Source organism: Phoca vitulina, unplaced genomic scaffold (assembly GCF_004348235.1).
Source record: "Phoca vitulina isolate PV1807 unplaced genomic scaffold, GSC_HSeal_1.0 scaffold28, whole genome shotgun sequence".
NCBI lineage: Eukaryota > Metazoa > Chordata > Mammalia > Carnivora > Phocidae > Phoca > Phoca vitulina.
This window is the reverse complement of record NW_022589731.1, coordinates 220,139-237,829: the sequence shown is the minus strand read 5'-3', so window position 1 is coordinate 237,829 and position 17,691 is coordinate 220,139. Positions and strand designations below refer to the sequence as shown.

General features: G+C 56.9%; 2 protein-coding genes across 3 annotated transcripts in view; one reads left to right on the top strand and one right to left on the bottom strand.

Annotated features, from left to right (window-relative positions):
* Window positions 1-1,079: 1,079 nt before the first annotated feature.
* On the bottom strand, window positions 1,080-8,132 carry SFXN3 (sideroflexin 3). Of its 2 annotated transcripts, none has more exons than XM_032423439.1 (11): window positions 8,032-8,132; window positions 6,646-6,809; window positions 5,818-5,988; window positions 5,368-5,466; window positions 4,982-5,057; window positions 4,772-4,857; window positions 4,422-4,549; window positions 4,178-4,227; window positions 3,302-3,351; window positions 2,796-2,843; window positions 1,080-2,524 (listed from the first exon to the last, which is right to left on the bottom strand). In XM_032423439.1, exons 1-11 carry the CDS (start codon window positions 8,119-8,121, stop codon window positions 2,428-2,430), a joined length of 1,059 nt encoding a protein of 352 aa, XP_032279330.1. In that variant the 5' UTR covers window positions 8,122-8,132; the 3' UTR covers window positions 1,080-2,427. The 2 variants fall into 2 exon arrangements, with proteins under 2 accessions (XP_032279330.1, XP_032279331.1); XM_032423440.1 differs by having other exon boundaries at window positions 5,368-5,462; window positions 5,865-5,988.
* A 1,301-nt stretch (window positions 8,133-9,433) lies between these two features.
* The window catches only part of PDZD7 (PDZ domain containing 7), an 11,413-nt gene continuing 3,155 nt past the window's right edge, over window positions 9,434-17,691 (top strand). The window contains exons 1-6 of the mRNA XM_032423470.1: window positions 9,434-9,487; window positions 10,135-10,523; window positions 15,294-15,434; window positions 15,765-15,939; window positions 16,476-16,652; window positions 16,885-17,032. Coding sequence (XP_032279361.1) covers window positions 10,301-10,523; window positions 15,294-15,434; window positions 15,765-15,939; window positions 16,476-16,652; window positions 16,885-17,032 — 864 coding nt within the window. The 5' untranslated portion in view covers window positions 9,434-9,487; window positions 10,135-10,300. The remainder of the gene's footprint in view (window positions 9,488-10,134; window positions 10,524-15,293; window positions 15,435-15,764; window positions 15,940-16,475; window positions 16,653-16,884; window positions 17,033-17,691) is intronic.

Below are 17,691 nucleotides of genomic sequence, written 5' to 3'. Positions count from 1 at the left end.
CAAGCCCAGGCCAAGGTACCAGGTTCACTTCCGGCTGTTGTGGGACCATGCGGCCCTAAAGATTTCTCCCCACCACCTAGTGTGAGAGCTTTGAGCTGAAAAAGAGGAGATGAGGGGTATGCCCTGCCAGGAGTATGCAATGGATTTTATTGTAGATTCATACATGGTTATTCTTTTGAATCTTCCAAAGCCAAGACTTAGGGTAAGAGACACAGCTGTAAGCTGTTAAATAGTAGCTCTCGTTATCTGTTCATAGACGTGAACTTTTGGCTTCATTTTTCCCAGGAACAAAAGGGGGGTTACGTAAAGAGGGAGTGGAGGGTGGAGGGCCCTGGGATGGGGGGGAGGGGTGCTAACTAGCAAATGGTCTGTGCCAGGCTTGTTCCTGTGTTGCACTGATGGGGGCGTGGAGGGGTATGGAGGGTGTGCTGGTGCACAACTTCTCTCTGATGGAGCTGGACAGTCCTTAGCCCTCTAGTCTTCCTCTCTCCAGAGGCTGCCCTGGGAACCAGAAGCTACCAACCCATGCCAAATGCCTGAGCCCAGAGCCTGGGTTGGTATGCAGGTGTGTGATCAGCCTTCCTAGCAAACAAGGAAATGAAGCCAGGACTCTATCTGCGAAGGGAATAGAAGGCATCTACATCCCCCCTAGGTTGGTTAGTACTCAGGATGCTGATGGACTGATTTTCTAATCTCACAGCGCCCTCTGCTGGGAGCTGGAGTTCCCTACAGAAGGGGAGGGAAGAGACTAAGACTTACATTTTGGGGGGAGGGAAGGCAAAGGGTAGGCCGGAGGCTGGCTCTTCCTGGACCCTCAGGACATGGAATCAAGTGAAGATCAAGAAGTAGACAGGTTTTGGGACGCCTGGGTGGCTTCAGTCCGTCAAGCGTCTGCCTTCGGCTCAGGTCATGATCCCGGGGTCCTGGGATCGAGCCCCACATCGGGTTCCTGGCTCAGCGAGGAGCCTGCTTCTCCCTCTCCCTCTGCCTCTCTCCCTGCTCATGCTTTCTCTCTCTCTCTCTCTCTCTGTATCTCTGTGTCTCAAATGAATAAATAAAATATTTTTTAAAAAAGGAAGTAGACAGGTTTTCAGTTTATTGAGTAACAACGGCATCATAGTTTTAGTCACTTATGGCAGATAGCTGGGGAAGCAGGAAAGTGCTCTTAGAGGATCCCACTGGGGCCTTCATCTATAACACCCACTGCTTCGGCCAGAGTGCATGGGCGTTAGAGTCAAGGTCCAGCCCTGTATCCTATGAGTGTACCACCATATATTCCATTCCCAAGCCTACCTCCCCTTTGGACCACCTATGGATGCCCAGGCCCTTCCTTTTGGGAGGTGGGGGTAGGAGTAGGAGTAGGAGCAGGGCTAAGCCTTACAAAAGAGGACCTAAGGTCAGGGTTCTGCTGAATGTCTAACAAGAGCCAACAGAACACAAAATGTCCTGTCTTAAGGTTGTACACTCAGGGCCTAGTTGCCCTTGAGGGTGTCCTAGTTACATCCACTCAGATACCTGTGGAGGTTAAGCACCATTCCCACAGCGGTGTCCCTCTGTAAGAGGGGGCAGTGGGAGCTCTTAAAGGGGAATGCTTGCTCGCCTTCATGGCTTTGTGGTGTGGGGAGGGAGTTGGGACTCTAGGTGTAGATTTGAGGTTATAACGTCAGAGCAGACCAAGAACTCCTAAGATTGTACATAAGGGTGCCCACCCTGCAGTGCGGGGAGACGGGAAGATGGCGGGAGTGCCACAGGATCCTGGTGCCCCTTTGTTCTCATAGAGGAGAGAAGACGAACTTCTCTATTTCAGGATGTGGGGGATGCCTAAACCACCCTGTTTCCCTTATCCTGATATGTCTTCCTCTGCCAGCCCAGCTCCCGGGTCAGCTTTGGGAGCTAGGAACCAGAAATCTGAAGGAGTCGGCCCAGTTTGGCCTGCCAGTGTCTCTCAGTCTCTGTGCTGAGATCCCGGGGCTCCTTGTGCGTCCAGAAGGGGCGAGGTGCTGCTAGAAATGACTTGGCTGGTAGAACTGTTGAGCAGGGAAGTCCTGTAGCCTGGCTGGCTGACAGGTGGCAAGATGCCGAGAGAAGCCAGATATCAGGACACCCTAGGACAGCGTGTCTGTTCCTAGCTTCCAGGACAGCATGTAAACACACACACACTTATGCACACGTATTGTGTATGTATGCACGTAGACAGAGAAGCCCAGGAAAAAGGGATTATGTGACCCTGCTCTTTGAAACCAGGGAGGAGAGAAAAAGCCTGGATGGGGGCACCTCTCTCAGCCTAATGCATTGCTGGTCTCACTGGCCATGCCCCCACGCAGCCCCCACCCAGTACCAGGCAGATGGGCAAGGTAAGGGGAGGGAAGGCGCCACTAAAGCAGCAGCCCAAGGAGGTGAGGGAGGGGGCCAGGGGCCGACCCTCCCTCAAAGCCCCTTGTTGTAGTAAACCACTTCGATGTCAGGGTTTTGCTCACGGATCCGAGCTCTCAGCTCTGGCTCCAGCCTGCTCACGTGTAAGGAGCTGCAACAGAACAGCACAGGCGGGCTGAGTATCCCCTGAACCCAACCTGCATCAGGCTAAGCGATCACCGCCCTTCCTCCTCCCAGGCTGAAGAATCTCCTTGGATGGCCAGAAGGCCCAGCTCACTATCATTTCCCTGCGCCAGAATAAGCTTAGTGCCTGGCAGGCCAGGCCTCCTCCTGGAACACACTGAAGGACCCTAAGGTCAGCTGGTTCCAGAGATGTGGAGACCCATCCAGAGCCCCCAGGCCAGCCCGGGGGCAGCACTTACCTTCTCTGGGGGAACAGGGCACAGCACAAGGGGGTGGCAAATACCAGGCTGGGGAGAAGAGCGTTGGAAAGGTTTGTGAAGTTTTGACCCAAGGTTGTTCCCTCCCTGCACCCCACCCCATCTCTGGAGACAGCCCCTAGGGGTAGAAATTGATTAAAGCCAATGCTGACATTAGGCTCTGGCTGAGGAAAGAGGCTCCAGAGCAGCGACTGGGCGTGCCACATTCAGCAATCAAATGTGCCTGAAACTCCTGGATGTACCCAAAGGCCTATTTCCATGCTTTCCTCTCAAAGACGAAGACTAGAATCTCTTCAACTGGACTCTTGGCCCTCAAGGATGGAGATCACCCCCTAACACACAGCATGCCCTACAAGTGCCCAAGATCCCTACCAGCCGAATGTATGAATGAATGATGTACATAAACATCTTAAAATCAATAAATACCCACCACATCCACCATGGAAAGGACACTCTCACATACCCTTGCTGAGTCTCCACACACTTACCAGAAGCCCACCAGTCCCACCTGCAGGGGAGCCCCCAGCCAGGGGCGACGCTGTGGGGAGACAGAGACAATGGAATGGCTTGTGACCCCTCGTCCCCTCCCTCCACCCCATTCCCCCTACCACAGCTCTATCCCTCCAACCCTGCCTCTGAACCTCTGGTATGTGCCCCATTTCTTCCAAGCCCACAAGAGGGAAGGAATTTCCAGATCACCACCCTCCAGTCGGCCAGGCCTGCTGGCTGACACCCTCCCTAGAGTCCCATCACCCATTCTCTCAGAATTGGTTCCACACTTCCTCTGGGAGCTGCTTTCTTCAGGAAGCCTCCTCTAACCCTCCACTCACTTCCTCCCGGCCCAGTGGCGTGCATGAACCTGTCCCTTCTCGATTCACTCCAGCCACAGGGACCACCATTCTGTTCCTCCAACTGGCACAGTTGGTGCTCAGGAAATACTTGTGCATAAATGACTCAGCGAGTGAGCGTGTACTCCTGCGCCTCGCGTCTCTGTTCTGTTTGTGCACGTGTGAGCCTGTGTTTCTCACGGCTGTCGGTAGGCGACAGCATGAATGTGACGCTCGGTGTGACCGCGGTAGTCCATCCCTGTGTGTGTCGGAGGCCTCTGGAGTGACACCAGTTCTCTTCAGAACAGAAACCATTTCCTTCCTTCCCTTATCTCTTCCTCCTGCTCCCTCATGGTTCCTTCGCCCCAGCCCAATTCCTTCTCGCTGAATGAATGATGGGAGTGGGGGCAGCACAGAGGTGGGGCAAACAGGGGCCACGTCTCAGACTCAGGCCAAGCTGGAAACGGGCTCGGGGGCTGGTCACCTCTGCTTCCAGCCACCACCACTTCCACGATGGGAAAGGTGAGAGTGACCTACCTTTAGGAAATCCTTCTTCTCCAGAGTGTCCATGATCACGGGGGGAATGGCTGCAGGGAGAGCAGGGCGGAAAAGGAGGGAGTTAGTGAAGTGAAAGTCGGGATCCTAAGGAGGGTGGATCCCCCTTCACAGCTCCTCCCACTCCCCCCAGAGTGACAGCCCCCAGAGTGCTCAAAACCCCTGGAGAACGGCCCCCCCATTCTCTGAGAGCCTCCCGTGCCCCACCCAGGCACCTCTGCCTCACCCATGGCAGGAATGGCCATGCAGATTCTCGATATCACCACCTGGAAGATTCCCTGCTTGGCCGCAGCCACCGAGTGGCCAAGTCTCTGACTGTCCTCATCAGTTACTGGGATGCCCACCTGCAGTTCCCTGAAAAGGAAAGGGGGTGGGGGTCAGACCACGGGCCCTAAATCCTACCGGTAATGCCCTCTCGGGCAGCTATTCCCTGGGGTCCCCTCAGGTGTCACAGACTCAGAGGCTCTCTCTCCCAGCCCAGGATCCCCGAGTCAGACTGAGACTTCCGTTTGTGGAGGGCGAGGACCGGGCCGGTGCGCACGGCGGGCGCGCGGGCCAGGAGCTGGGGCCCCTCACCTCTGCCTCATCAGGGGGGTGTTGATGCAGTTGGCTGCTGCCACGGCTGCAAAGGGCACAAATCTGCCGACCAGGGCGGGCAGGTGCTGCGGGAGGGAAGACGCCACTTAGTGGCCCTAAGGGCCGTGGGGTGGTGAGGAACTCTGGGGAGGGCTGTGGGGAGCCTGGAGGTCGGTGTGGACGAGTGACGGGGAAATGGAGGGCATTTACCTTGGTGAGGGATTTGAGCCCCAGGGCTGTGACCACGGCACCGGTGGTGGCACTCACGTAAGCTGTCCCCAGCTGCCTGTGGCGGAAGAGTCGGGACACACGTGGGAGGTGAACGGCTCTCGCTTTCAGGGACATGCCAAATCCTCAATACATGAGGCGTGGAAGGCAGAGAAATTCCTTCCCTGCTACAGTGTAGACTGGTCTGGAAGCTCCGATCCCTCCCTTTCAGGAGCAGAGGGGCCCCCGTAGCACACGCGAGAGGACGCCGTGCCCTCAGGCCAGGAAAGCGGGGAGGGGGGCAGGCTGAGAGCAGCACTCCGGAAATAGGAGCAAACCAGAGGGAGCAATGGTAGGTCCCGGGGGAGTCCCTGGGGACAAGCTCTCACCCCACAGAGATGGGAGCATCGCCACTGCGGTTGGAGTAGTTAACAACAGCATTGAAGGACTGATTCACCCACTGCCAGAACACCACCGTCGGGGTCTTCCTGAGGGAACAAAGATGCTTACTTCTGCCCCCTCTACGGTGTCCCTCATCCTCCAACCCTGATAAGGAAACCCCAGAGGTTATTCCCAAACCCTCAGGAGGGACCCAGCTGATGACCCTAGAACATGCTCTGGTGAGCCCCGCACGACCCTCCCCACTCGCCCCACTTATGCAGCCACACACACTGTGTCTGGGCTGGGAGGAACCCCAGGGCTGAGTTCTGAGAGGTATAGGGGATTCTAACACAAGCTCTCACCCGCCCACTATTTTCTGCCCAGCGGGCCTCACCTACTCATCAAGCTACACTCTAGCTTAGAGTGCTCAGGGAGGGGACACATGGGACAGGACCTGCCTGTAGAAGGTGAGCATGCAGCCAGTGATGGTCATGTTCATGGGCACCTGCGCTGACATACGGCCAATCAGGACCATCTTCTCCCCTGTGTCCGGATGGAAGGCAGAGTCGTACGCATACTTGGCCCTCCACAGCTGGTCCTCGGTGAGCCCAGGCGTCACCACGCCAGCCCTGTGGAGAATGACAGGGAAGAGACAGGTAATTCTAGGCGGCAGATCTGCCCCTGCAAGCCCTGACCAGGGGAAGTCTGGACAGAGGACCAGGAACTTTGGCCCCCAATCTCAGAATAAAGGAGCTCCTTGTCTCGGGGGAAGAACCACATCTTCCCAGAAGAGTAGGCGGGCTCCTATTTCTATTTTCCTTGTAGCCACACAAACAGGGGTGCCCTTCTGTTTCTGCCTCAAAGCTTGGTCATGGGTAATGATGGTTCCCAATGGGTTGAAATGGCCGGGGGCATCACAAGGGCTTTTCCTCCTGGAGACAAGGGGGATGCTCTCCTTCTCCTTGGGCTCAACTCTGAGACCATCTGTTCTTGCAGAGGGTGGCCTAGCAGTGGGACACCCCCCTTTAGAGGGTTTGTGAAGTGGACAGCAGTCCCCTGCCCACATATATCAATGCCACCTCCTCAACCCAAACACCCTAAAATTCTCTGGATTAAAACTCTGTGCCATAGTTACCTGTAATTCCAACACATAAGGCCAGGGAATAAGGGGGTTGAGGAGTGGGACAGGGTCACTTTCAAGTTTGGGAAGATAGATGCAAAAGGTACTGTATTCAAGGCAGGGAATGAGGCCCTGGGATACAGGGTCAGACGGGGTAGCGGTCTACCTGTAGTTCTGCACGATGTTCCGGGAAGCTTCCAGCTGTGCTCCGGACAGCAGCAGATTTCGGGGGTCAGTAACAGTGAAGAAGTGCCGGGCTCTGCCCAGGAAAGTGCTTTGGTCCCAGCGAGGTTCCTGAATATTGATATCCAAGGGCAACTCACCCATTTTCTGCAGGGCAAAGACCAGAGTCTGAGGACTCTGAGGAGGGGGTCCAAGAGCTCTGCCTGTGGGAACCTCTGGTAGCCCTGCCCTGGTCTCTGGGCCTCTCACCAATCCCTTCCAGAGCTCAAGGTGACTCCAGATAGGTAAGCAAGGGCTGGGGGGAGGAGCTGTTTTCCAGACAATGTTCTGGCTCAGAGACCTAGAGCCATGGGAGGGGGGGTGGGGGAAACACAACCAGAGAAACAGATCTCCTTTGCACTCTGGCCTGGTGCAGATTTTCATCAGTGAGGATTTACATGTGTGTGGTTGATGCAAGAGCAGCTACTAATCCTGGGCAGCTACTCTCGTGCTCTCTATGCACAAAATTGCATATTATATGCATTATATATGTACATGTCAGCTTTAGGCCCCAGCTGCCTTGAGACCTAGCTGCAAACCCCCAAGGCTGTTTGGGAAGATGGCTTAAGCCATCCCACGCCCCAGCCCCTGATTGGAGGAGAGCAAGGGCTCACTGGCCACCCCAGGGCTTATCTATGCCAGATCTCAAGTAAGGGACTCTGATGCCTGTCAGGCATGCGTGCTAGGGGGCATGCACCAATCTCCTCTTCAGGGGCATTTTCCTCAACCCACGCTGAATGGCCCAAGGCCCTCCTTGTTCCCCAGCTGGGCAGGGCTGGCACAAACACCCATCCACCTCTCCCCAGGCCACCTACGGCCAGAAAGGAGGAGTCATTAAGTGCCCTCTCCAGCCAGTATCGAGGAAAGCCCAAAGCAGCCATCTGGCTGTGTTAGGCAAAATCCTACAATATGACTAATCCTCTCCGACCATACTTCCTCCCTCCCTGGAAGACACACCCTCCCCTCTCTCTCACACTCGCACGAACATACCCACACACAAGGAAACATACATGCCCTACACAGACATACAAACAGTGGACACGCCCTGCGTACACTAGCCCACAAAGACCGTTACTTGCACGCTCACACATACACACACAACCCATACCCATCAACTGCAGACACCTGAATGTGTAACCACATAAGGCCCCACCCTGACATTCCTCCCCGCAACCAAGCTCCCCTCGCGCCCCAAGAACCTCCCTAGAACCGAATATACTGAATCCGGAGAGGACAGAGAGCACACTTCAAGGCCGGCTTCCCTCCCTCTTAGCCCTCAATCCCCTACTCCCCTGACCGCTGAACCCCGCCCCGGACCGCCGGCACTCACGCTTCCCCGAGCTCCCGGGCTTCTGGCCTCTGCAGCTCCCAGACCCGCCTTCCTCCAGGCGCGGCGCCCGGCTCCTGCCCTCCCACACATCACGCGTAACGTCACGCGTGACGCTCACCCGCCGGAGGGGCGGGGACTCCCCGCCTCCGCGCGTTCGCCGGGCGTGCCCAGGGATTGGCAGAGCCTGGGGGCGGCGGGTGCCATTTGGGGCGACGCCCCCAGCCCGGGCTCCAGGGACCTGGCCCAACGCCGCCTCCCAGAGCCAATCGGGGCTCGGGGAAGCAGTTCTGGCCAGTCCCCAGCCGGAGAAAGAGCAGAGGCCTAGCTGGCCTCGGGGAGGGGGGCACCGGCCTCGGCAGCAACGGGTCTAGGTGCCCAGCGCGAAGGCTCTCAGCGCGCAGGACGAAGGCTGGCGGCGTGGAGGGGCCATCCTCTGATGGTGCGCCCGGAGGGTCTCGGATTACCGCCCGGCTTGTTTACTAGATGGCCGCCTTGGCAGTGGCCTCTGCCTCCTTGGCCCCCTGGGCTCCTACCCCAGTTCCCACAAGTTCTTGTCACAGCACTTCGGCACTCGCAGCCCTTTACAGTCTCCCTCCTGCCTGTGCCCCCTCTATGTCCCCACCCTTTTCCTCCTCACCCGCCTCTTGTAACCCCTAGCTCCATTGGGTCCCCAGTTTCCTTCCGGCCCCAATCCCTACACCTGCACCACAGACCTTAGCCCTAGTCCCTGCCCTGCGATGTGTAGGGGCAGAAGACTCAAGGTGCCTCTGTGTGCATCAGGCAAGTGGATCAGAAAGATTCTTCCTCCCCCTAGTGTCCTGGAACCAGCGGCTCCACCTGTGCCCTTTCCAGAACTGAGTGGCCAGAGAGACACTTAGTGACACAGAAGGAGGATGCATGTCAAAGAAGGCAACACACACACACACACACACACACACACACACTTCACAACTCACCCAGTCACCTTAGAGAGCACGCCTGCCGCACACCCAGGCGCCAGTCCACGCTCCTGCCCACCGAATGCTTACGCCCCCCCTCTGCCCAGGTGGCATTCCCTCACTGAGGCCTCGGGGGGGACGCGGAGGGGTGGCAATTCCAAGAGCCCTAGTATCTGGCTCGGCCTGGAGAAGACGCGGTACTGGGCTCCCCTGCGCTGAACCGGTAGCGGGAGGGGACGAGGCGTGACCCAAACCCTAAGTTCGTGGGGCGGGGAGGGGCATCAGAACTCGAACTGCAGCGGGCAGAACTCAGCGGCCTCAGCCCAGGTGACAAACGGCTCTCCTGCGCGCTCAAGGGAGGGGACGGAGGCAGTGACTGGCGGCCCTCGCAGCCAATGGGGGCCCGCGGCTACGCAGGCCAGCCCTATTCCAGCAGCCGGGGCGGAGCGTGGGCGAGGTTCCCCCCGGCGGCGGCGAGCGCTCGCGCCCGCGGGAGCGGCTGCCGCACCAGCAAGCAGGTGAGGGGAGCCAAGCTCGAGAGGTGGGGGCCGAGAGGACCGACCCGAGGGTGGGATGCTGCGTGCTGAGTCCAAGAGCTGCTCTGGGGGACTTGGCTCCGGGTTTTGTGCGCGCTGTGTGGGACTCTAGCCAGCAGGTCCTCCGCCAAAGCCTGGGAGAGGTTCAGGCAACCTCTTTAGACGGGAGAGGAGGGGGGACGGAGGGGACAGCAGCCTGGGACCAGGGGATCTCTGGGGGTCGGGGAATCTCTGGGACCCTTGGCTGCAGCTGTCCCAGGTTCTGCAGCCCTGCCCTAGAGATCCGAGCCCCCTACCCACATACGCAAGGAGAGGCGTGCAGGGAATCGTCCTGGCCCCAATTTCTCTTACACCATTTGAAGCCCTATGACCCGCAAGAATCCATCTCCAATATACCCAGGACTGGACACTGGGGTAGATGACTCAGCTGACAGCCGGAATGACGGGTGAATGAGAGGCTCCCACTGGCCTTGTATAAATGGTTCCGAAAGTCCACGATGCTGCCTGGACTGGGCCAGGGGCCTAAGGCAAGGGAGGACAGGATCTCAAATCAGGGCGGGGGTGGAAGTTCTGGGGGGCAGCAGGGCAGCATTTACACCCTTGTCCCAATCCCTGCTCTCCATCCACAGGCCTGGAGCGCACACTCCTGAGAATCTGCAGAGGTGGGGGGCTCCCAGTCACTGAGACCCCAGTTCCGCACAGAAGGCTCATGGAGCCCGGAGCACGCGGGGCCCTTTTCGCGAGGGCTAGCAGGTTCCTTCTGGACTTGTAGGGCGCCGCTCCAGGCTCGCCACGATGGCGCAGGGTTCTGCAGTGGGCTTCGACCCACTGGGCCTCAGAGACCTCAGCTCGGGCTCCCTGAGCTCCCTCTCCTCCCGCGGCCACCTGGGCAGCGACTCGGGCTCCGCAATGCGATACCTGCTGAAGAAGCAGCAGCGGCTGCTGAACGGGCCCCCCCGCGGAATCCGAGCCTCCTCGCCCATGGGCCGTGTCATCCTCATCAACTCCCCCATCGAAGGTGGGGGCGGGGCCCAGCTTAGGCCTGGCGCTAAGGGTTGGGGTAAGGGCCAGCTGGGAGGAGGAACTCGAGAGATGGGAGTCTTGGGGCTGTGGGGCATGGAGGGCCCCTGTTTTGCCATAGTTCTTCCTCATCAGCCCTTTCCTCCTGTTCAGGCCAATGCTTTAGGGTTGCAGGACTATAGAGAGGTCGGAGATGGGAGATAGGAGTATGGAGGCAGGGACAGGTGTGTGTGATATGCTAGCCCCCAAGCCAAGCAAGGCAGGGTAGCTAATTGGCTGCTCCATCCTATGGACTCTGCCTTTCTCCAGTCCCTTTGTGTATGCCCTGCGGGTTGGGGGGAGCAGGATGGAGAAGGATATACTCCATCAACCAACCCGTGGTGTGACCAGCTCTGTGCTGGGCTGTGAAGAGTCAGTGCCCAGTTGGGGAGACAGAATTAAAGCCTTCAGGTGCAGGGGCGCCTGGCTCATGTCCTGAGATCAAGCCCCACACTGGGTGTAGAGATTACTTAAAATAAGTAAATAAATATATTTTTTAAAGATTTTATTTATTTATGTGAAAGAGAGAGCATGAGAGGGGGAGGGTCAGAGGGAGAAGCAGACTCCTCGCCAAGCAGGGAGCCTGATGTGGGACTCGATCCCGGGACCCCAGGATCATGACCTGAGCCGAAGGCAGTTGCCCAACCAACTGAGCCACCCAGGCGTCCCTAAATAAATATTTTTTAAAAAAGGTTTCAGATGCAGAAGAAAGGAAAGAGGTAGAGTAGCAAATGTTCCAAAGGGGGGGGGAAGAAGGAGGGTTGAGGGTCAGGAAGGGACCCTCAGGCCTGGGCCCCAAAGGAGGGGGCTACCTGACCTTATATAGTTGTTTAATGCTGTTACATCGCACACCTGTTCTATACCAGTCCTGGTTAGGTCCTGCAGGGGGCCTGGAGGAAAAGGAGGCTCAATCTTCACCTTCCAGGAACTTACAGTGTAGTAGGGCTTCGAGACAGAGCAATGAGAACAGCTGGTGCTGGCGTGGAGGTATCCCAGACAAGGCTGGAAGTGGAAACCAAGAGAACAGGGTGTGGGGGGGGGGCGGGAAGGAGTGCAATTAGGAGACAGCTTGGCTGCAGTGACAGATGTGAGGCGACAAAGAGCCAGTGAGCAAGGCAGGACCTTGAGTGCCAGTTGGGGGGGGGGAGTGGGCGCCCCCTGGGGCTGGGCTTTCTGTGGGCCAGATGCCATAAATATCTCCAGCTCCCCTTCTGTTTCTCAGCCAGCAGAACTCCCCTGGCTGGATCCCAGAGAGGACTTTTCAGACCCTGCTCCTCCCCTCTGACCCAGCTGGGCATCTCAGGTCCCCTCCCCGGGCCGCTGGGTTGCTCAGAGAGCAGGCTTTCTTGAACCAGTGGCCCAGCATGCTCACTCCCATCATCTACCATGCTGGGTCTCCCCCCTGGGTGAGCAGCAGGGCACTGCTGAGAGTCACCACTGTCATTCGGGTCATGAAGCAGAAGTCCTCAGAGGAGGTAGGAGACACGGTAGAGGATAGGGAAGGCACTGGGGCATGGCCCTTTTGGGTCCCATTGTATTAAAAGAACTTACACATCCCCCTCACACAGCCACATAGACCATGCCCCAGCTATGATGTGATGGCTCTGTACACTCTCCCTCTGAAGATCCTCTTGCAGAAGAAGTTCCGGGATTGCTCTGCCCCGCTGCTTCGCCCTAGAGCCCTAGTGCAGCCAGGGGAGCAGCCTCTCCTAGCAAGGGGAGGATCGGGGCATGGCCTCCACCAGATGGCCTCTACCCTGTCTGGGCTGAGAGCCTCTGAGCCCAGAATCTTCCCCTCTGCCTGAGCACAAACATCTCCCCACTTGCCGCATCCTGGAACCTCTCCCCCTTGTTACTATTTAGACCATTCCAGAGGCCTAAAGGAACAGATAAGGGAGACCCAGTGGGGAGGGAGAAACTGGGACCCACATCACCCCCACGACTTCCCACCAGCTCCTCAAACTCAGCTGGTCCCAGAGAAAATGCATTCTCTAATCCAAACCAGCCCTTCCTCCTCACTCTCGTTCATCCATTTATTCTTTTACTTATTCAAAAAATCCTTGGCAGATATCACGTGCTGTGCGACTTGCTGGAGATATATTGGCAGAAAAGGATTACAAAGTCCCTACCATGACTGAACTTACAATCTAGCTAAAGGAGACAGACAATAAATAATATGTGAGTAAGCCAATAATGAGAAAGGATGGTAAGAATCCTGGAGGTACTTATTTGGATGGTACGATAGAGTAGTGGTTCGCACACGTGGGAATACATCAGAATTGCCGGGGGGGGGGGAGGCTTGTGAAAAGACAAGCTGCTGAGTCCCACACCCAGAGCTTCTGATTCAGGGCATCTGCAGCGAAGCCCAAGAATACACATTTTTTATAGACTTTTTTAAAAAGATTTTATTTTTGAGTAATCTCTACACCCAATGTGGGGCTCAAACTCACAACCCTGAAATTAAGAGTCATATTCTCTACCGTCTGAGCCAGCCAGGTGCCCCAAGAATACACTTTTTTCAAAAAAGGTTTATTTATTTGAGAGAGAGCAGGGGGAGGAGCAGAGGGAGAAGGACAAGCAGACTCCACGCTGAGCTCAGAGCCTGCTGCAAGACTCCATCCCAAGACCCCGAGATCATGACCTGAGCTGAAATCAAGAGTCAGTTGCTTAACCAACTGAGCCACCCAGGCGCCCCAAGAATACACATTTTTAATAAGTTCCTGAGTGTTGCTGCATGGGTGGTCTGGGGGGCACACTTTGAGAACCACTCTAATAGAGGCCACCTGGGAAGAAGGGAAGGGACTTCAGGGAGGGTAGTCCAGGAAGGCTTCTCAGAGAACGTGGTGTCAGAGCCAAGAGGGGCTGCAGATTGGGAGCTGGCTTTACGAAGGTGTGGGCAAGGGTATCACAGATTGAGGGGACACTGAAGTGATTAGCCTGTGAGAGGAACAGGAGAGAGGTCAGTGTGGCCAAAGCTCAGTGAGGCTGGGATGGTGGCCAGAGGTGAAGGGAGAGAGGTGGGCAGAGGAAAGCCCACAGAGGGCCTTACTGGGCGTAGGGGACTGTGGAGTTCCTTCTAGAAGAAGGAGCAGGCATTGAAGTTTTTAATAAGCAGGCATGATCTGCTATAAAAGCTGACTCTGGCCACTGTGTAGAGCATGGCCTAAAGGGGGCAAGAATGGAAGTGGAGAGACAGTGAGGAGGCTGTGAGCTCCTGGAGGGGGAGGTTGGTGGCCCGGGGTAGGGCAGTAGAGGTAGAAAAGTTTCCATCCTCAGAGGCCCCAAGCTCCTATGCTCAAAACCCCAGATCGGCATCCCCCTGGCCCAGGGCCCTAGGAAGGCCCCAGGGAAGGACTGAGAAGAAAGAGGGTTGGGGGACAGGAGAGCAACAGACTCGTTGGCTGGGTTGAGATGTGTGCAGACAGAATCAGCCAGGAAGCCTCAGGATGCCCCACAACTCTGTCCTGCACCATCCCTACTCACAGGCTGCCCTTGGAGATTTCTTCCTGAGCTGCTCTGGTCATGCATTGTAACCTGATTTCTCTTAGATCAAACAGAAGTGTGTGTGTGTGTGCGTGTGTGAGAGAGAGAGATTTCTCCCTCTCAAATATCTCTGGAGTAAGCCTTGTCCAAGAAGAAATCTCACCTTCTCACCTGGGACCCAGCTTCCCTCTCCAGTCTTCTTAACTTTTCTAACCAAAGGCCTTCTCAAGGACCCCTCTCAGAGCCTTGCTCACTCCCTCCCCTTCCTCATCAGTGCCCTCCCTTTCTGCTCCACCCATTGAAATCCCACCCATCTTGTCTTCCCAAACACCTTCCCTATCAGCTGCAGCTCCTAGGGACCCTGCTTCTCTGACTTTCCCCAGCACTGATGGAGAGCACCACTCTGGGCTCTGGACATATACCGTAGCAGAGTGGTGTTTTGGGTTTCTCTCCGCATATAGTCAAGTAGCTTCTACAGCCCTTACCTCCAGAATCACAGAGTCTAAGAGATAGAAGGGGCCTCAGAGATCCTTCCACAATATCCCAGACAGGGATTTATCAAGTGCTGGCTTGTATGCCACCAAAGATGAGGAACTCACTATCTCTCCTGGAAACCTCATTCCATTGTCCGATAGCTGAAGGTTTTAAAAAGTTTTTCCTTACTAAATTGGCCTCCATCTAACTCCACTATGAGGGCTTGGTTCTGCCCTCTGGGTTACACAGAAAAGAACATCTAATGCCTTTCACATAATAGCTCTTTGACTATTTGAAGATAGAGCGAGCATACTCCTTTCTGCTCAAGCTGAAGAGCCCAAACTTGCTCAACTCCACCCTATAGAATGGAATCTTGAACCTCTTTTCTATCCATCTGACCCTCAGAGTGGCAGGGTTTTTAGGAATTTGTCCTATCCCGGGCCTGTGGGCATGAGAAGCTTAGTAAGTATAAGAAACACACACGTGCATGGGCGTGCACACACACACACACACACACACCCCTATATAATAAGGGAAGGAGAACAGCATCTTCTAATATGGAGTCCTGTCCTGCCTGCTCCCATACTCTCTTGCTGACCCATACTCTCAAATCCCCAACAGGGAACTCAGAAATCGGCTACCCTGAGGCCGTAGGGCCTTAGGTATATGTGCCGAGCAACCTGACCCAAACTGGGAAACCCAGGGGCCTTCTGTGCCCAGAAAGGACACGGGAGTCATGCCTGTGTCCCTCCCCACCACCACCACCACACAGCCAACAGTGATGAAAGCGACATCATCCACGCTGTCCGGGTGGAGAAGAGCCCAGCAGGGAGACTGGGTTTCAGTGTGCGGGGCGGCTCTGAGCATGGCCTGGGCATCTTCGTCAGCAAAGTGGAGGAGGGGAGCAGTGCAGGTGAGCAGGGCCCCCAGGAGTGGGTGCTGGCTTAGGAGATGAGCCCCCACCTCGGTGGGGCTCTGGAGGCCTATTATCAATGATGGCAGGCAAGGGTCCTCAGCTTTGGAGGGCCTGATCCAATGGGGAAAGGAGGCCCCCTCCCAGGATGGAGTGGGCTCATGGACAAGTCCCTAGTCTAATAAGGAATACCCAGACCTCACCTGGGGATCCCCAATCTCGTGGAAGAAGTTTTACCCCAGGGAGCCTTGTGTGGTGGGGAAGGCTTAGCTTTGCCCTGGGGGACTTGTCCCAAGGGGCCCATGGCAGCTGCCCCCTCCCCCGGTGCAGAGCGGGCTGGCCTGTGCGTGGGGGACAAGATCACGGAGGCGAACGGGCTGAGCCTGGAGAGCACCACCATGGGCAGCGCCGTGAAAGTGCTGACGGGCAGCAGCCGCCTGCACATGATGGTGAGGCGCATGGGCCGCGTGCCGGGCATCAAATTCTCCAAGGAGAAGACCACGTGGTGAGAACGCCTGGTCCCAGCCCTGACCTTGCCCCACCCCATCCACCCTATCCAGCCCATGGCAGGAGGCGCTGAGGGCACAGGGCTCTGCCTGAGACTCAGCTATGTACGGCTTCTGCTCCCTCTGTCCTTTGGCACTGGAAGCACAGCGATCCTAAGGCCTGACGCTGAAATGAGACAAGGCCATGTCTCTCCCCTAGCTCTCCTCCCAACTCTATTCCAGACGCCGGCGGCCCTGTCCCCAAAGATGCTCTCCTGGGAGCCTGGGCATAGTAACAGCACCTCTCCCTCAGAGTTCTTGTGGGGATTCGAAATGGGTCCTGGCCCAATGGAGCCAATCCATAAAAAGAGGAGATTGGGGTGGTTTCCCAAATTTAATGAAGTCTACATCCCACAGAAGGTCTCAGGACTGGGGAGTCCCCCAGGGCGACCTCCCCTTACCTGTGCAGTTGTCCGAGATGCTGGAAGGAAAGGGGGTGGGTGGTGGTGGACGGGGCGGGGGGGCCCAGACTGACAGCCCCTTGCTGTTGTCCCAGGGTGGATGTCGTGAATCGGCGGCTGGTAGTGGAGAAGTGCAGCTCGACACCGTCCGACAGCGGCTCGGAGGACGGGGTGCGGCGCATCGTCCACCTGTACACCACGTCAGACGACTTCTGTCTGGGCTTCAACATCCGCGGGGGCAAGGAGTTTGGCCTGGGCATCTATGTGTCCAAGTGAGGGCTGGGGCCGGGCGTGCAATGGGGACGGGTCGGCAAGTGAGACTCAGCCAACTACATGTCCAAAGGAGGGCTAGGTCAGGGGTGGGGTCTGGAGGGGAGTGGGGGGCTCCAGGAAGAGGGTCAAGGAGTTTGGCTGGGGCATCCCTGTATCCGAGGGAAGAGTCTGGTCTAGGGTGAGGGAGGGCAGGCCAGGTGGCCTCTCAGACTGCTTCCTGTCTGACCCCAGAGTGGATCATGGTGGGCTGGCCGAGGAGAATGGCATCAAGGTGGGGGACCAGGTCCTGGCGGCCAACGGTGTCAGGTTCGACGACATCAGCCACAGCCAGGCCGTGGAGGTGCTGAAGGGCCAAACACACATCATGTTGACTATCAAGGTGGGCAGGACTGTGGGTGTCAGGGAGAGGCCAGACTATAGGAGGAACTTCCCAGACCTCTCTAGAGTTTAATGCCCATTGCCCTACAACTTATGACTTTTCCACAGCCATTTGAGAGGGCAGGCATTGTGCTCATCCCTAGTTCACAGAAGAAAAACCTGAGGCTGAGAGAGGCAGAGTCACTCAGAAACCACGGTCACTTCCTCGGCTGGCTAGTAGCAGGGCCTGCTTCCAGTCCTGCTGCCCAGACACCCAGGGCAGTGCCCCTTCGGATGAGTGGTGGAGGTCCAGGGTTGAAAGGAGAAAACGTCCCGCCCCGAGGGTGGGGTGGTAGCTGCAGCTTTGGGCAGGACCTGGGCACAGGGCAAGGACGGCTGGGCTGAGGCCAGAGATCGGATTTCAGGGGAGGCACCTACATTCATGATTCATGTGGGTCTCACACTTGCCTGAGGATCAGGTCCTTCTCACTCTGGCTGCAGGGGAGGTGACGGCTCGCTCTCTGCTAGGACCCACTCCCGGCCCCGGCTCCGCTCTCCTCCCTTCCCAAGCCTTCACCTCCCTCGCCCTTCAGGGCCTCCTCCGCCATTCCCCCGCTTCTGCCCCCTTGATTTCCCATCCCACAATCCCCCCCATCCCGTTTCTCCCTTTCCTTCCTCTCG